Source organism: Vipera berus, assembly GCF_964194415.1.
Source record: "Vipera berus genome assembly, chromosome: 1".
Classification (NCBI taxonomy): Eukaryota; Metazoa; Chordata; class Lepidosauria; order Squamata; family Viperidae; genus Vipera; species Vipera berus.
In genome coordinates, this window is record NC_138202.1 from 318662303 (window position 1) to 318677636 (window position 15334).

Consider the following 15334-nt stretch of genomic DNA (forward strand, 5'->3'; position numbering starts at 1 on the left):
CGCATGAAGATTTCTTTTGTACTCCTTGGTTTGCTTTGAGCTGGGATAGCCTGCCAACTAACATCCTGTGCTTGCCAGTTTCCAAATGTCAAGGGCAGTTTGTGTTGCATTTTATTGAGGTCTGCAGAGGAAGAATCATTATGATTTGCTACTTTCCCAGCTCCTGTTTGCCTACCCTGCCCCCAGTACAATTTCATAATATACTTATATGCAGATACCAGGGTATCCAATCACAATCATTGCTGACCAAAGCAATGGTGTTAATACTTAGCACCTTTCCTGGTAGTGTCAGTGTAAACCCAGTTACTTTCTTTTACTGGAGTAAAAGGCTGCACTTCACTTTGGTAGGTAACATGAATGAATAAAGTACAGTGTTGCAAATTGCCAACATTTAAAGATCGCACTAGCTTCCTGGGGGAACTGAATCACATAGCTCTACCTCCTTTGAGGTCTAAATGTATTCATTTTTAAAAAGATCCTTTGATGGTTTTAAAATGTGGGAAGGTAAAATGCTGTAGTAGAAATAATCTATATAGTTTAGAAAATGACATACGTTTTTATTTCCCCACCCCCAAAAATATGTCCCCACCTATCTTTAGTTTTTATACTAAAGTTAAAATAGTAATTATAGTTGACTTTTGAAAAAAAAAACCTCTATTGTAGTCCTCTCCATTCAGTTTGCCTTTGGTTTCCCCAGCTCACATGTCTTTGAAAATCTGATGTTCAGCATAGCTGGAGGACACCAAAATGGAGAAGGCTGTCATAATGTACTGTACCCCTAGAGATAAAGAGAGCATATCAAACAGCCTACAAAGAAGGTGTGAGAAATCTAGTTGTCAACATACAGTACTCCAGCTTCTAATAATAAACAGGGTGAAGTTGTTTGTAAGCTGATTGTGAAAGGACAAATACAAATGTGCCCTTATGAACAACAGCAAATCCTTTGGTTTCCGACATGAAGAATTGGGCTCAGGACTTTTCTTTTTTATTTTTTTTTCAAAATGTAAAAAAATGTGTGTGGGGAGGAGGGAAATCTTTTTAAACTTTAAAAAATATGCATACCTATGTATATGTCTAAATATAGATGGGGAGAGCAGAGGGCTAGTACTAGTAGGGCCAGAAAGAATGAAGCGACTGGGCCAATGCCGAAAGGACGCTCAGCTGTGGATGTGTCTGGTGGTGAATGGAAAGTCCAATGCTGTAAAGATTTTCTCTCCATAGGAACCTGGAATGTAAGATCCATGAATCAAGGAAAGCTGGACGTGGTCAAACAAGAGATGACAAGACTGAACATCGACATCTTAGGAAACAGCGAACTAAAATGGACAGGAATGGGTGAATTTAATTCAGATGACCATCAGGTATACTACTGCGGGCAAGAATCCCTCAGAAGAAATGGAGTAGCCTTCATGGTCAATAAAAGAGTAGGAAAAGCAATACTGGGATACAATCCTCAAAATGACAGAATGATCTCAGTTCGAATCCAAGGCAAACCATTCAATATCACAGTAGTTCAGGTCTATGCCCCAACCACTGGTGCTGAAGAGGATGAAATTGACCAGTTCTATGAAGTCCTATAGCACCTTATAGAACTAACACCAAAAAATGATGTTCTTATCATCATGGGGGATTGGAATGCTAAAGTAGGAAGCCAAAAGATAACCGGAATAACAGGCAAGTTTGGCCTTGGAGTACAAAATGGAGCAGGGCACAGGCTGATAGAATTTTGTCAAGAGAATACGATGGTGATAGCAAACAATCTTTTCCAACAACCCAAGAGACGGCTCTACACATGGACATCACCAGACGGTCAACACAGAAATCAGATTGACTATGTGCTCTGCAGCCAAAGATGGAGAAGCTCTATACAGTCAGTAAAAACAAGACCAGGAGCTGACTGTGGCTCAGACCATGAGCTTCTCGTTGCAAAGTTTAGGCTTAAACTGAAGAAAGTAGGGAAAAGCACTAGGCCACTCAGGTATGAATTAAATCATATTCCTGTTGAATATACAGTAGAGGTGACAAATAGAGTTAAGGAATTAGATCTGATAGACAGAGTGCCTGAAGAACTATGGACAGAGGTTCACAACATTGTACAACAGGTAGCAACCAAAACCATCCCAAAGAAAAAAAAATGCAAGAAAGCAAAATGGCTGTCTGAGGAAGCTTTGCAAATAGCTGAGGAAAGGAGGGAAGCGAAAGGCAAGGGAGAAAAACATAGATATGCCCAATTGAATGCAGAATTCCAGAGAATAGCTAGAAGAGATAAGAATGCCTTCTTAAATGAACAGTGCAAAGAAATAGAAGAAAACAATAGAATAGGGAGGACCAGAGATCTTTTCAAGAAAATTGGAGAGATGAAGGGAACGTTTAATGCAAAAATGGGCATGATAAAGGACCAAAATGGCAGGGACCTAACAGAGGCAGAAGAGATTAAGAAGAGGTGGCAAAATTACACAGAAGAACTATACAAGAATGAGCTTAACGTCCCAGATAATCACAATGAGGTGGTCACTGACCTCGAGCCAGACATCCTAGAATGTGAAGTGAAGTGGGCCTTAGAAAAGCTGAGCAACAACAAAGCTAGTGGAGGTGACAGTATTCCAGCTGAGCTATTCAAAATCTTAAAAGACAGTGCAGTAAAAGTGCTACACTCAATTTGCCAGCAAATTTGGAAAACTCAACAGTGGCCACAGGATTGGAAAAGATCAGTTTACATTCCAATTCCAAAGAAAGGCAGTGCCAAAGAATGTTCAAACTATCGCACCATTGCACTCATTTCTCATGCTAGTAAAGTCATGCTTAAAATCCTACAAGCTAGACTTCAGCAGTATGTGGATCGAGAACTACCAGAAGTACAGGCAGGATTTCGAAGAGGCAGAGGAACTAGAGATCAAATTGCCAACATACGCTGGATCATGGAGAAAGCTAGGGAGTTCCAGAAAAACATCTACTTCTGCTTCATTGACTATGCTAAAGCCTTTGATTGTGTGGATCATAACAAACTGTGGCAAGTTCTTAAAAAGATGGGCGTACCAGACCATCTTATTTGTCTCTTGAGAAACCTATATGTGGGCCAAGAAGCAACAGTGAGAACTGGACACGGAACCACTGATTGGTTCAAAATTGGGAAAGGAGACCGGCAAGGCTGTATACTGTCACCCTGCCTATTTAACTTATATGCAGAGCACATCATGAGAAAGGCATGGCTAGATGAATCAAAAGTTGGAATTAAGATTGCCGGAAGAAATATCAACAACCTAAGATATGCAGATGATACCACTCTAATGGCAGAAAGTGAAGAAGAACTAAAGAGCCTCTTGTTGCGGGTGAAGAAGGAGAGTGCAAAACTTGGGTTGAAACTTAACATTAAGAAAACCAAGATCATGGCATCCGGCCCTCTCAATTCCTGGCAAATAGATAGGGAAGAAATGGAGGTAGTGACAGATTTTATTTTCCTGGGCTCCAAGATCACTGCTGATGGGGACTGTAGCCAAGAAATTAAAAGACACTTGCTCCTCGAGAGGAAAGCCATGGCAAATCTAGACAGCACACTAAAAAGCAGAGACATCACCCTGTCAACAAAAGTGCGTATAGTCAAGGCTATGGTCTTCCCAGTTGCAATGTATGGCTGTGAAAGTTGGACCATAAGAAAGGCTGAGCGCCAAAGAATTGAGACCTTTGAACTATGGTGCTGGAGAAGACTCCTGCGAGTCCCTTGGACTGCAAGGCGATCAAACCGGTCAGTCCTAGAGAAGATCAACCCTGACTGCTCTTTAGAAGGCCAGATCCTGAAACTAAAACTCAAATACTTTGGCCACCTAATGAGAAGGAAGGACTCACTGGAGAAGAGCCTAATGCTGGGAAAGATTGAGGGCAAGAGAAGAAGGGGACAACAGAGAATGAGGTGGCTGGATGGAGTCACTGAAGCAATAGGCATGAGCCTAAATGGACTCCAGAAGATGGTAGAGGACAGGAAGGCCTGGAGGAATGTTGTCCATAGGGTCGCGATGGGTCGGACACGACTTCGCAGCTAACAACAACAACATAGATGGGGTTATATATGTCTTAAGTAGTGAAATAGGATAGGGAGCAATATATTAAGTAGAAAATCTGAATTGATATCTTAAAGCAAAAAAAAACAAAACAGCCAAGAACAAAATTGTGTTGTTAAATAATTAAAAAAATAGGAGTGACTCAATAAATAAGACTCAAATTTACTGTCTTTGTAAGGGTAGGAAGCAAGATAAAAACAAAACAAAAAATAGAGAATGGGATGCTTGCAGGAGGTGTGAATTAATTAAATGTTCAATATTCATTGGGACACAAAATAGAAGGCCAGGGTCTCAGTGGGTTTACATATCCCTGAATCTGTGCATGGACTGTCAAACCAGATTAATATTATTTTGGATTATTCTTTCATTTTTTATTGCTGCAATGAGAGAGTATGCAGATATAAAAAGGGTCTTGTAATCAAAATCTAGGGAAACAAATCCAGTGCCAGGCCCAATTGCCTTCTGATAGCTCTGGTTACCTTGATGGTCATTTCAGTCCACTTGGCAGTAATGGCAACGGCAGCATTCCCTTGGACTCTGAAAGGCTTCTGTTTAAATGTTTCAATTTCTTGCAATGTCTTGAAATGCCTGAGTTACTGTCACTCCAGACTTTCCATCTAAATTGATAAATCTGATAGTTTATCATTCTCTCACACAGTTACATTTCATATTAGCCATGTGGTATGTGTGGACAATGATTATAATAATCATTTGTGCATTTGTCAACAGAGTCATCAAAGCTGAACTCAGCTCATGTAATTTATGAAAGAAAGTGCAGATCTCCTACATCTATATTCCTACCCAGTGCTTTTTTGTAAAAGAAAAAGGTGCCGGAACTCACACATGTCATACAACCCGCCTTGCCTATCCTACAAGGTTCCATCCAAAAAAGGTGCCGGAACTCCGTTCTGAGCGTTCTATGAGAAAAAAAGCCCTGTTCCTACCAATTCTTGCAGGACAAATATAAGTGCTGGGTTGCATCTGCTGGATGATAAGGTCCAGCACTTGTCGAAGCATACTGGCATCCAGCCTGCAGGCAGTTTCTCCTTGGAACTGTAAAAAAAAAACAGGCAGGGTGAGATCTGCCAAGATGGTACCCAATTAGGTTGCTTTTTTGTTTGTTTATCAACATTTTCTTTATTTTGTATAATCAGGTGATATTGCCTTCCTCTGTCCCTCCGTCCCACCCTCCCTCCCTCCCTTTCTTCCTTCCATCCATAATTTTTATGAAGGATTTTGATTACAGTAATAAAAACTAATACAACTCAAAGGGTAAAGAATAAAAGAGAAAGAGAAAATAAAGAATATAATAAAGAAAATATATATAAATAAATGACTTCCAACCTTCATTACAACAAATATAATTTAGTAACTCTTCACCAGATTAAACCTATCTTTTCATCCCACATTCCATCACTTATCTATAAGTAGAACCATAAAATATCATCTTTTCAATCCTGGTGTCAGCAAAAAATCCATTAAGGGTTGCCACAACTTTACAAACAAAAATCCTGTTTAATCTTGTTAAATAAACCAAGTTATATTCTTTCCTTTTACTTCTAACAATCCAAATCTTTAATTCATTCAAATATTATCATCAGATTTGACTTCTCTTCAGTTCTTCTTTATTTCATCCCTCTGACTTCTTCAAGGTTTTAACAAGACTCTTCTGTGTATTCAAGAAGAAAACATTTTTCAGGTCATTCTCTTGATTTGTCATTTGTATTTTCCCTTTAGTTTTTAAAACTTCACCCATCTTCTTTTGTATCTCCAAAAAAAATATTTTTCCAAATCTTTCTCAGCCTGTCATTTGTAGTTCCATTTTATCTTTGTCCTGTCATTCCCTCATTGACATCTTTTAGACATAGTCTATCCATAGAGTCAGGCATCATGACAGGCCCTGTAGATATTGTAGGTAATGATTTCTGGCTCCATTCTTCAAAACTCTTCTTTAATATTTCCAGTACTAGGACATTTTTGTGTCCCAGTATTAACTGACATCAAGAGCACACTGGTATTTTCTTTTCCTTCTGCTTAAAGGTAAAAGGTAAAGGTTCCCCCGCACATGCGTGCTAGTCGTTTCCGACTCTAGGGGCTGGTGCTCATCTCCGTTTCAAAGCCAAAGAGCCAGCGCTTGTCCGAGGACGTCTCCGTGGTCATGTGGCCGGCATGACTAGACGCCAAAGGCGCACGGAACGCTGTTACCTTCCCACCGTAGTGGTCCCTATTTTTCTACTTGCATTTTTACGTGCTTTCGAACTGCTAGGTTGGCAGAAGCTGGGACGAGTAACAGGCGCTCACTCTGTTACGTGGCACTCGGGATTCGACCCGCCAAACTGCCGACCTTCTGATCGACAAGCTCAGCATCCTAACCCACTGAGCCACCGCGTCCCCTTCCTTCTGCTTAGAATCTTTCTATTCTCCTCACGGGTGCAGTTTCTAAAATCATACAGTAACTTATTTTTATGAAATTAAGATAGCTAAAAATAAATTTAGTTTCCATTAGATGCTAGTTGTATAGTTGACCAGACCTTGTTGAAACCTTGTTTAGCTTTTTTTCTGTTTATTTTTAAGTTTATCATTAATTTTTGCAAGCTAAACTCATCGGGGACTTTTCAAACTTGCTGTTCTGAAGTTCTCTAATTATTGCCTAAATTAATAGGCAATTTCTAAAAGTGATAAGAAAGAGAGTCTTACAAATTTAGTGTACTTTAAAAGTTTCTGCTGGGATTGCAAGCAAGATGGATAATCCCTTTGTCTCCTGGTGCTCAAACCCATGGACAATTGCTATCCTGAAGCCTCTTTAGGCATCAGTTACTCTGGAGTAGCTGTCCAGAGCACATGTGGGTAATCTCCTATCCTGTCCCTATCTAGAAATGTACCAAAGCACTGGTCTGCTCACCAGTTCTTTGGTCTTTGCCTCTGATTTCATGGAGATGTCTTCAGTTCACTATGCCTCCACCAGAGGTCAAGGTCGTATGTTTCAAAAACTCTCTGTACAATTGGGGACAATTGTAGGTTTTTTTTTATTGAAAAGTTTTATCATACATTTTATCTTTGACAGTCCCCCCTACCCCTCCCCTATCCCTCCCTCCTTACCCCTCCCCCCCTCCCCACCCACCCCCCCCCGACTTCCCAGAGCTAAGTACAAGGTATAAAAAACAAAAAAAGAATCATAAACAACCATATGCTAACAACCATAGACTCTAAAATCTATCACTCTCTAGCTCACATAGGATAACTACAAACACTATTAATATAGAAAATATATTAAAAAAAAACAGGAAAAAAAAAAGGAAGGAGGACTTGTTCAAATACTACCTGAAACTTCTTAATCCCATATTTGTTCTGGATATACTCAATCCATTCCTCTTAACAGTTTAATAGCCTCCTTAGACTTCACAACCTCTAAATTCAAAATCCAAGCCTTTTCTTTTTCCTTTATTTCATTCCCCAATTCTTCCCTCCTAGCTTCCACAGCACATCTATGTTTATTGTTCATATATATCAACACCCCTCTCAAATAGGCCTTGCTAGCATCCCAAACCATATCCATAGAGGTGCCCTTATTCATATTAATTTCAAAAAAAAACCCTTCATCGGCTGTTTACATTCTTCCACATTTCTCTGGTTTCTAAACAAATTCTCATCTACGCGCCACGAGCGCCTATCTCTATTGTCCTTATAAATCTCTAGCCCAACTGGGCTATGATCAGAAATAGTTCTTACACATATCTTCACCTTCTTAATCCTTAAAAAAAAGTCATTTGTCAACAAAATAAAATCGATCCTGAAAAAAAATTGATGTCTGTCAGAAAAAAAAAGTATAATCCTTTTCATGCGAATGTCTTTCACGCCAAATATCTCGCAGTTCCAAGTCATCCTTCATTTCAAAAAAGGATTTAGACAGTCTAGCATGACTTGGGCCGCGCTTAAAAGCTCCAACCTTGTCCATCTGTACATCCAAAACACCATTCCAATCCCCCATAAAAATAAAAATTTTATAATCCAACTGGGTAAACTTTGTATGAAATAAACTAAAAAAGTCAACTTGTTGTTAATTAGGAGCATATAATCCAACTAAAAGCATCTTTTTACCTACTAGTAGCAAGTCTATCATAACGTATCTTCCATGCTTATCTGCTTCAATTAAGTCCACTGTTAAAGCACTTTTAAGATAAACAACCACTCCATTTTTCTTATTCATTGCAGAAGCAACAAATTGCGTGCCCAACCTTGAGTTCGATAAATACTTTTGGTCCACAACCCTAATATGCGTTTCTTGCAAACATATAACATCTATCTTGAATTGTTTTAAATATTAAAAAAAAAACTTTCTTCCTCTTCTGTGATGAATTTAGTCCATTAACGTTCCAAATTAAAAATTTAGTTGCCATGCATATCATCCCAAAGCTCTTGGAGCACTGCTTAAATAGGACTATCTTTTTTAGGCCGTGCTCCTCCCACTACTTGGCTGTAAGTACATTTTGGAAATTCCATAGACTTCTGCTGATCTTATTCTTTTATTTTTTTTTGATCGTTTTAAAGCAGCACGCATCTCCCTCTGCTCTCTAGAATCATCCAAAGAAGTTGTAGCTTGATCTCCTCCAGCACCATTCTCCTCTGTCTGTCCATCTTCAGCCTCTTGGTGTTCTCCTTCTCCAGATCCCTTTGCAGCTTCCAGAAGTGATAGTGGGGTTGCTTTTAAAACGTTATTGTAAAAATCACGCGCCTGCATCACCGTAGCCAAACGGTACCTTTTACCTTCATGCATCACCATCAACCCAACTGGAATCTCCCATCTGAACCTTATATCTCGTTGCTTGAGCTCTTGCACTAAAAATGTAAAATCCTTCCTTCTCCTTAAAATCTTTGGAGGAATTTCTTTTAGAACCAAAACTTCTTGATCAGCAATCACGACTTTAGTACCATAAGCAGCTTGAATAACTTCATCTCTAATTTCCCTCTTTGCAAAATAAACCACCACATCTCTAGGTAGCTTTCTCTGTCTGGCAATCCATGAATTCACACGAAACACTTTATCCATGCCTCCCTTTATTTCAGATGCTGGCTGACTCAATACTACTTCCAAAGCCTCAGAAATCAGCTGCTTTAGATCTTCCTTAATATTCTCTTTTAAACCTCTGATTCTAACAGCGTACTGCATCTGGTAATATTGAGCAAGACTCAATTCTTTGTCCATTTTCTCTCTTAAATCTTCATTTTCCAGTACTTTTGCTTCTAATATGGCATTTTTTTGAATCAAATCTTCCACTTTTTCATCCAAATCTTCCACACATTCAGCCACTCTATACACTGAAGACAAAATGTCTACCTTCATCACTCTGAACTTCTCTTCCATCCTCTCTTCTATTCTCTCCTCCAATTTCTCCAACGTCTCCTCCATCTTTGCAAATTTATCACCCATTGCTTCCAGAATAACCTGGGCATATTTTCCAAGAGCATCTTGTAAATCCTTCGGTGTCAATACATCAGGAAGAAGCAACGCTTGCAATGATGACTGTTGCACCGGAGAAGTTCCAGCACTCCAAAGAGCTTTTGGAGGAGGTTTAGCCGCCATCTTTACTTTCACTTACTACGCACTTTCACTTTTAAATTCATAAAATCCATTAAGCTAGAAAGCAGCAATGAGAATCCTCTTCACCTTTTCCTCCTGTACCGCTCTGCCTGCTCCTTTTATTCCATGGTCTTTCCTTCTGGCAGGGGTGGTCGCAAACGCCTGGCTCCGCTCCAGAAATCACGGAGCAGAGACGCTGACCAGCTGGGAGCAACCCAGGCTACGGGGGAGTTCGATCCTTCAGCCGCCCAAGCTTTAAGCTCAGGCGGCCCCGGAGAACTCAACCCCTACCTGGGGGCTCACCCCCTCCTCTTCTCCGGAGGAGGGGGCTTCAAATCCACCCGAACAGCTGATCGGCGCTGTTTCGGGTGGAAATAACACAGCTGAGCCGCGGGCAGCCCGAAAGGGCTGTCTCCGGCACCGCGCCGCCACCGGAAGTCCGGGACAATTGTAGTTTTATATAAATAATCCTAGCTTTTGACATGGCAATTTATAGAGCCAGTAAAAACTGCTATTGGATTGATATAATTGAAAGAAAAGGGATGGGAATTTCTATAATAAAAGGTGTTTATATTCTCTCTTTCAGTCTAGATTCATGAAACTAATGCAAAATATCTTAGTGTCTCAGAGAAAATCAATTAGTTATTACCACTGTGACCATTCTGCCAAAATTAAGTTTTCAGTTTGTGTGAATTTGAATTGCAGTTAAGTGTTGTTGTTGTTAGTTGTGAAGTAGTGTCTGACCCATCGCGACCCCATGGACAATGTTCCTCCAGGCCTTCCTGTCCTCTACCATCTTCTGGAGTCTATTTAGGCTCATGCTACTACTTCAGTGACTCCATCCAGCCACCTCATTCTCTGTCATCCCCTTCTTCTATTGCCCTCAACTTTTCCCAGCATTAGGCTCTTCTCCAGTGAGTCCTTCCTTCTCATAAGGTGGCCAAAGTATTTGAGTTTCAACTTCAGGATCTGGCCTTCTAAAGAGCAGTCAGGGTTGATCTCCTATAGGATTGACCGGTTTGATCGCCTTGCAGTCCAGGGGACTCGCAGGAGTCTTCTCCAGCACCATAGTTCAAAGGCTTCAATTCTTTGATGCTCAGCCTTTCTTATGGTTCAACTTTCACAGCCATACATTGCAACTGGGAAGACCATAGCCTTGACTATATGCACTTTTGTTGGCAGGGTGATGTCTCTGCTTTTTAGTGTGTTGTCTAGATTTGCCATGGCTTTCCTCCCCGGGAGCAAGTGTCTTTTAATTTCTTGGCTGCAGTCCCTGTCTGCAGTGATCTTGGAGCCCAAGAGACAAATAAGATGGTCTGGTACTCCCATCTCTTTAAGAACTTACCACAGTTTGTTGTGATCCACACAATCAAATGCTTTAGCATGGAGTTAAGTAACAAGGGACTAATAATTTTAACAGATTGCTGCCTGTTTTTTCAAAGCCCAGTACAGTTCATCTAATGATTTCAATTATCTCATGGCTGATTTTATTATTGGTAGCAATGGTGATAAGCTACTATGGGCAATATTTTTTCATGGGTTCTAGTCTTGCTTTAGGCATAAAGTCAGCTGGGTGACTTTAGGCTAGTTACTCTCTCTTTTTCAGCCTTAGGATGAAGGCAATGGGAAAGACTGACTCAAAGGCACAAAAGAAAGTATGAGTGAAAAAGAAGGGGCTAATATAATGATTTGCAAAAATCTGGAGCTGGATTTACAAGATCTATTCTTGCGAAAGTTCAGAATTCTAGACTGATAGGCCCTGGATATCCTCATCTGGCATCTGGCTCATAAACTAGAGTTCCCTCATTCTTCATTGAGCTATACAAAAATTAAAACCACACAAAGGATAGCCTTCATTCATTTTTGAGTCAGCTGTATTGAAACCATAATACAGTCTTCCCAACCACACATTCTGGGAATTCTGAGATATTGATAGCTTGGGGAAGGCTGCCATAATATGTGTGCAAACTTGCAATGATGAGATATAAAGTCTATTATTCCAACCAAAATTTGCTAATTTTGATGGGGACGACATTACCTAGCTACTTCTGCTTAAAAAGTAAAAACTTGAGAAGGAAAATGTTGTGCTGCAAAAAATAGATGTGATAGTATTTTGAAAATCTTGAAAAGACTTTGAAATTATTTATCAGAAAATGAATGAACAGTTTTCTTTGGCATTACTTAATTCACTTCTGCTTGGAAAGTAAAGAGGTTCATCAACAACTTAAGAAGGAAAATGTTGTGTTAGTGTCTTTGAAGGTATTTACTACAAAATGAATGAAATTGTGAACCGGTCCTCCTAAATGGAATCTTAGCTTCCTGAAGACCAACATTGTTAGGTTCATAATACTGTACAAATGTCTTCCACCATTTTATCTATTTCAACATTGCAAGATTCAGTAATTCTGACACTGCTATAATAGAATCTATAATAGGATGCAGTTAAGGTTACCAGATAGGCAAAGGAAGATACAGACAGTTGGAAAGGAGGACAAATGGGCGTAGGGGGACATATTTTTAACTTTCTTTCTTGCAGTGAAAATAACTTAGGTAAACATGTATATGAAATTAGCTTTTCCAAATGGATGGAATAGTTAGGAGGCAAAAGCCTTTGATATGTACCTGATCAAGGTCTTTTCCATTTCAGGCAGCAGCAAAAACCCTGGGAGGGTACTTGTAAGCCCCCCACCCCCAGAGTTACCTTGAGGTAAGATGGGCGGCCCATAAATTTTATAAATAAATAAATTGAAATCCCAGAGCTGAGCTTTTAACTTGTCATTGGTACTTACTAGGGAATTGCTACACTGCCTAGAACAACTGTTTAGGAAGGGATACCCAAAACGCCTGACAATATTTGATTTGAAGGTTATGCAAGCCAGAAGTAGTAGGATTCGAGGACAAAAAAATGACATTTTACTGAGGTTCTGATAACCCTACATGGAATAGATTGGGAGGAAGAATGTGGTTGTGATGTATGAGAAGAGGAAGGGTAAACCTAGCAATGAGAATAAGGGGAAGTTCATTGGGGAGGTAAGCTCTGATTAAGCCTTTAATACTTTGATCTTTTTATGAGTCCCAGAGTAGATGACCTGTTTGATATTTCCTGTTTCATATACCTCACATTCAAACAGCTATTTTGGTTTCTAGTAACCATCTGTACGATACACTTGCATATTATTGTCTAATAACACCCTAACCTTAACCTGGCCTCAGGAAAAAAAAATACAAGCTGTATTTACACTTATGACCATTGCAAATTGCACTGCTCCATGGTTGCATGACTGCAGTTCCAGTGCTTGGCAATAGGCTCACATTTACCACCAGTTTGCAGCATCATACAGTCATGTGATCATGATTTGCAATTTTTTTGCCAGTTTGCAGCAAAAAATGGCAAAAGATGCCCATTGAAAAGCTGGATTTGCTTAATGATCACATGATTCACTTAACAATTGTAGTGACTTGCTTTGTGACCATTGTAAAATGGTTATAAAATCAGATCTGTTCATGTGGCAACTCACTTAAACACCACCCTTACTATTAAAATTCCAATCTCAATTATGGTTGTAAGTCGAGGACTAGCTTGTATAGGGAGTTAAAAGAGTAGGGTGTCCTTTCACCCTTAGCGTCAGTCTTCTTCTGTTGGTTCTTGCAATGATGTTTAAGATGAGATACCAATTTATACTAAATAGCTATTTGAAAGCATAGATTTGTCATTTCTGATTCAGAATGTGTACAGCAATCATAAGAGCTCATTGAAATGGTCATTTTCAAGAGGCATATTAATGGAAAATGATCCTGATCTATATTTATATTTTCTTATTTCAAAGTGAAACTTAATTAGTTACAAATGTGAAAACTCAAGCTGTAAGTAAGGAGTATTTTTGAGTAAATTTATGCAGGTTCATATTGATATCTTTCTGATAGTGATTGAGGGAGATGCAAGTTAAAACTTCAGCTTAAGAGACCTTTGTACTGCACTTTAGCTACCGTTATGTTATTTTTTGCAGAAAAGACAAAACTTGGCTTTTGGTATGCAGTTTTTAGATTATTTAAACAGTTGACTTATCAATAGGCAGATCTCAGCAATGCAGGTTTAGCTTCTGGGTAATCGTGTTTTTGCAAACCTGTAGATAACCTGTCAAAAATAAATGACTGATGGATACAGTGAAAGACTAGTCTAAGATTGGAATCTTGAGGCTTTCCATACACAAATGAATGATAAAGATCCTCTGTACTCTATATTATTTGTACCCTTCCAGCATCATTGTGACTCACATTTTAATTCTATAAATACATTAATATAAATGCAGAAGAAGTAAAGGGGAGAGGTAGGGAGGCAGGGATTATATGGAAGGAAGTGTGCAAGTATGCTTTCTGATAACTGAATTGACAATATGGTTGAGGAGGGATTCATTCCTTCGAGGGTAACATGACAGCAGTGATTAATAGACATTACAACCTACTTCAGAATAGATAGTTATAAGAAAGAAATTATGTTTGTTTATCCATTTATTCACTTGTACATTGTCATTCAGGTGTTTCTTTTTCTTTCAAGTGTGTGTGTGTGTGTGTGTGTGCGCGCGTCACATATTATATTTTCTCAAAATGTTAAAATGTAAATGTTGCACAAACAGTTGCATTGTGATTAATTGATTATTGATTAATTATTGATTGTTTCTGTGGCATCAAGTTGGTGTCAACTCTTAGCGAGCACATGAATAGATTTTCTCCAGGAAATGTGCTGTATCAATTGTTGAGCTGTATTCTGTCTGATGAGCAAATTAGCATATATTTTCTCGAATGTGCACTTGGTGGCAAATATGAAATAAGCCTGAGTTAAATTTGTGAAATTCCCTGATAGAAAAACCAATTACATAATGAAATGTACGCTAGAAGAAAAAAATGTGTTACACAAAAAGAGGATAAATTCAGAATCTGGTTTCTATAAAATTTGCATTTGTCAATGTAACAATATTGGATGTCATTTAGTAATATTGACTACATTTAAATTAAAAAAAATAAGTAACTCTCTTCCTTGGTAGATGAAATTGTGACCAGATAACCTAAATACCACCTCGGTTTAGAGTCCAGCATTAAATATTGATGAGTGATTAGAAGTTTTCAGAAATTCAGAGTTCTCTCTCTAGCTCTCTTAAATATTTTGCAATAGACAAAAGAAAACAGATTTCAACATAATGTTGAAAATACCTTTAAGTGTTCAGTTTCTCAACTTGCCCACTCAGTTCGGTCAGCTGTTTCCATGTGTACTGTACGTAAAGCCAAACATACTTACCTTTATCTTTTGGTAGCATTAAAACATGCTATTCTTGTTCTGCAAGTTAACATTTGAAGCTGGACTAGCAGCATTTATATTTGACAGCTTAATTAACTGTGGATTCTTGACCTTTGAGATGTAGGAATCCAGTAGTGAATTTATACATGAAGGGTGAAGATATACATTGCATATATAGGAAGCTATAAAAGCTGAGGAACATTGCCTTGAAATAATACAAAAAGGTCTCTATATTAAATGATGGAAGAGTCTGTATAGGAAAAAGGAGATGTTCCTTCTTTGCAAAACATTGGTAAATACTGTAATCAGATACCACGAAATATGGCAATGGTCACCCTTATCCTTTAAAATGGTGCTCAACAGATCCCGTGTTTACCATATTCAACTGAAGTTAATTTTCTTGTAACT

General features: G+C 38.8%; 1 protein-coding gene across 3 annotated transcripts in view; it reads left to right on the plus strand.

Moving 5' to 3' along the window:
- The window catches only part of EPAS1 (endothelial PAS domain protein 1), a 137008-nt gene that overhangs the window by 40685 nt on the left and 80989 nt on the right, over window positions 1-15334 (plus strand). Inside the window, exon 2 of one of the 3 annotated variants that reach the window (XM_081313716.1) lies at window positions 12281-12340. The exons of the other annotated variants lie outside the window; for them this stretch is intronic. Coding sequence (XP_081169842.1) covers window positions 12281-12340 — 60 coding nt within the window. The remainder of the gene's footprint in view (window positions 1-12280; window positions 12341-15334) is intronic. 3 annotated transcript variants of the gene reach the window in all.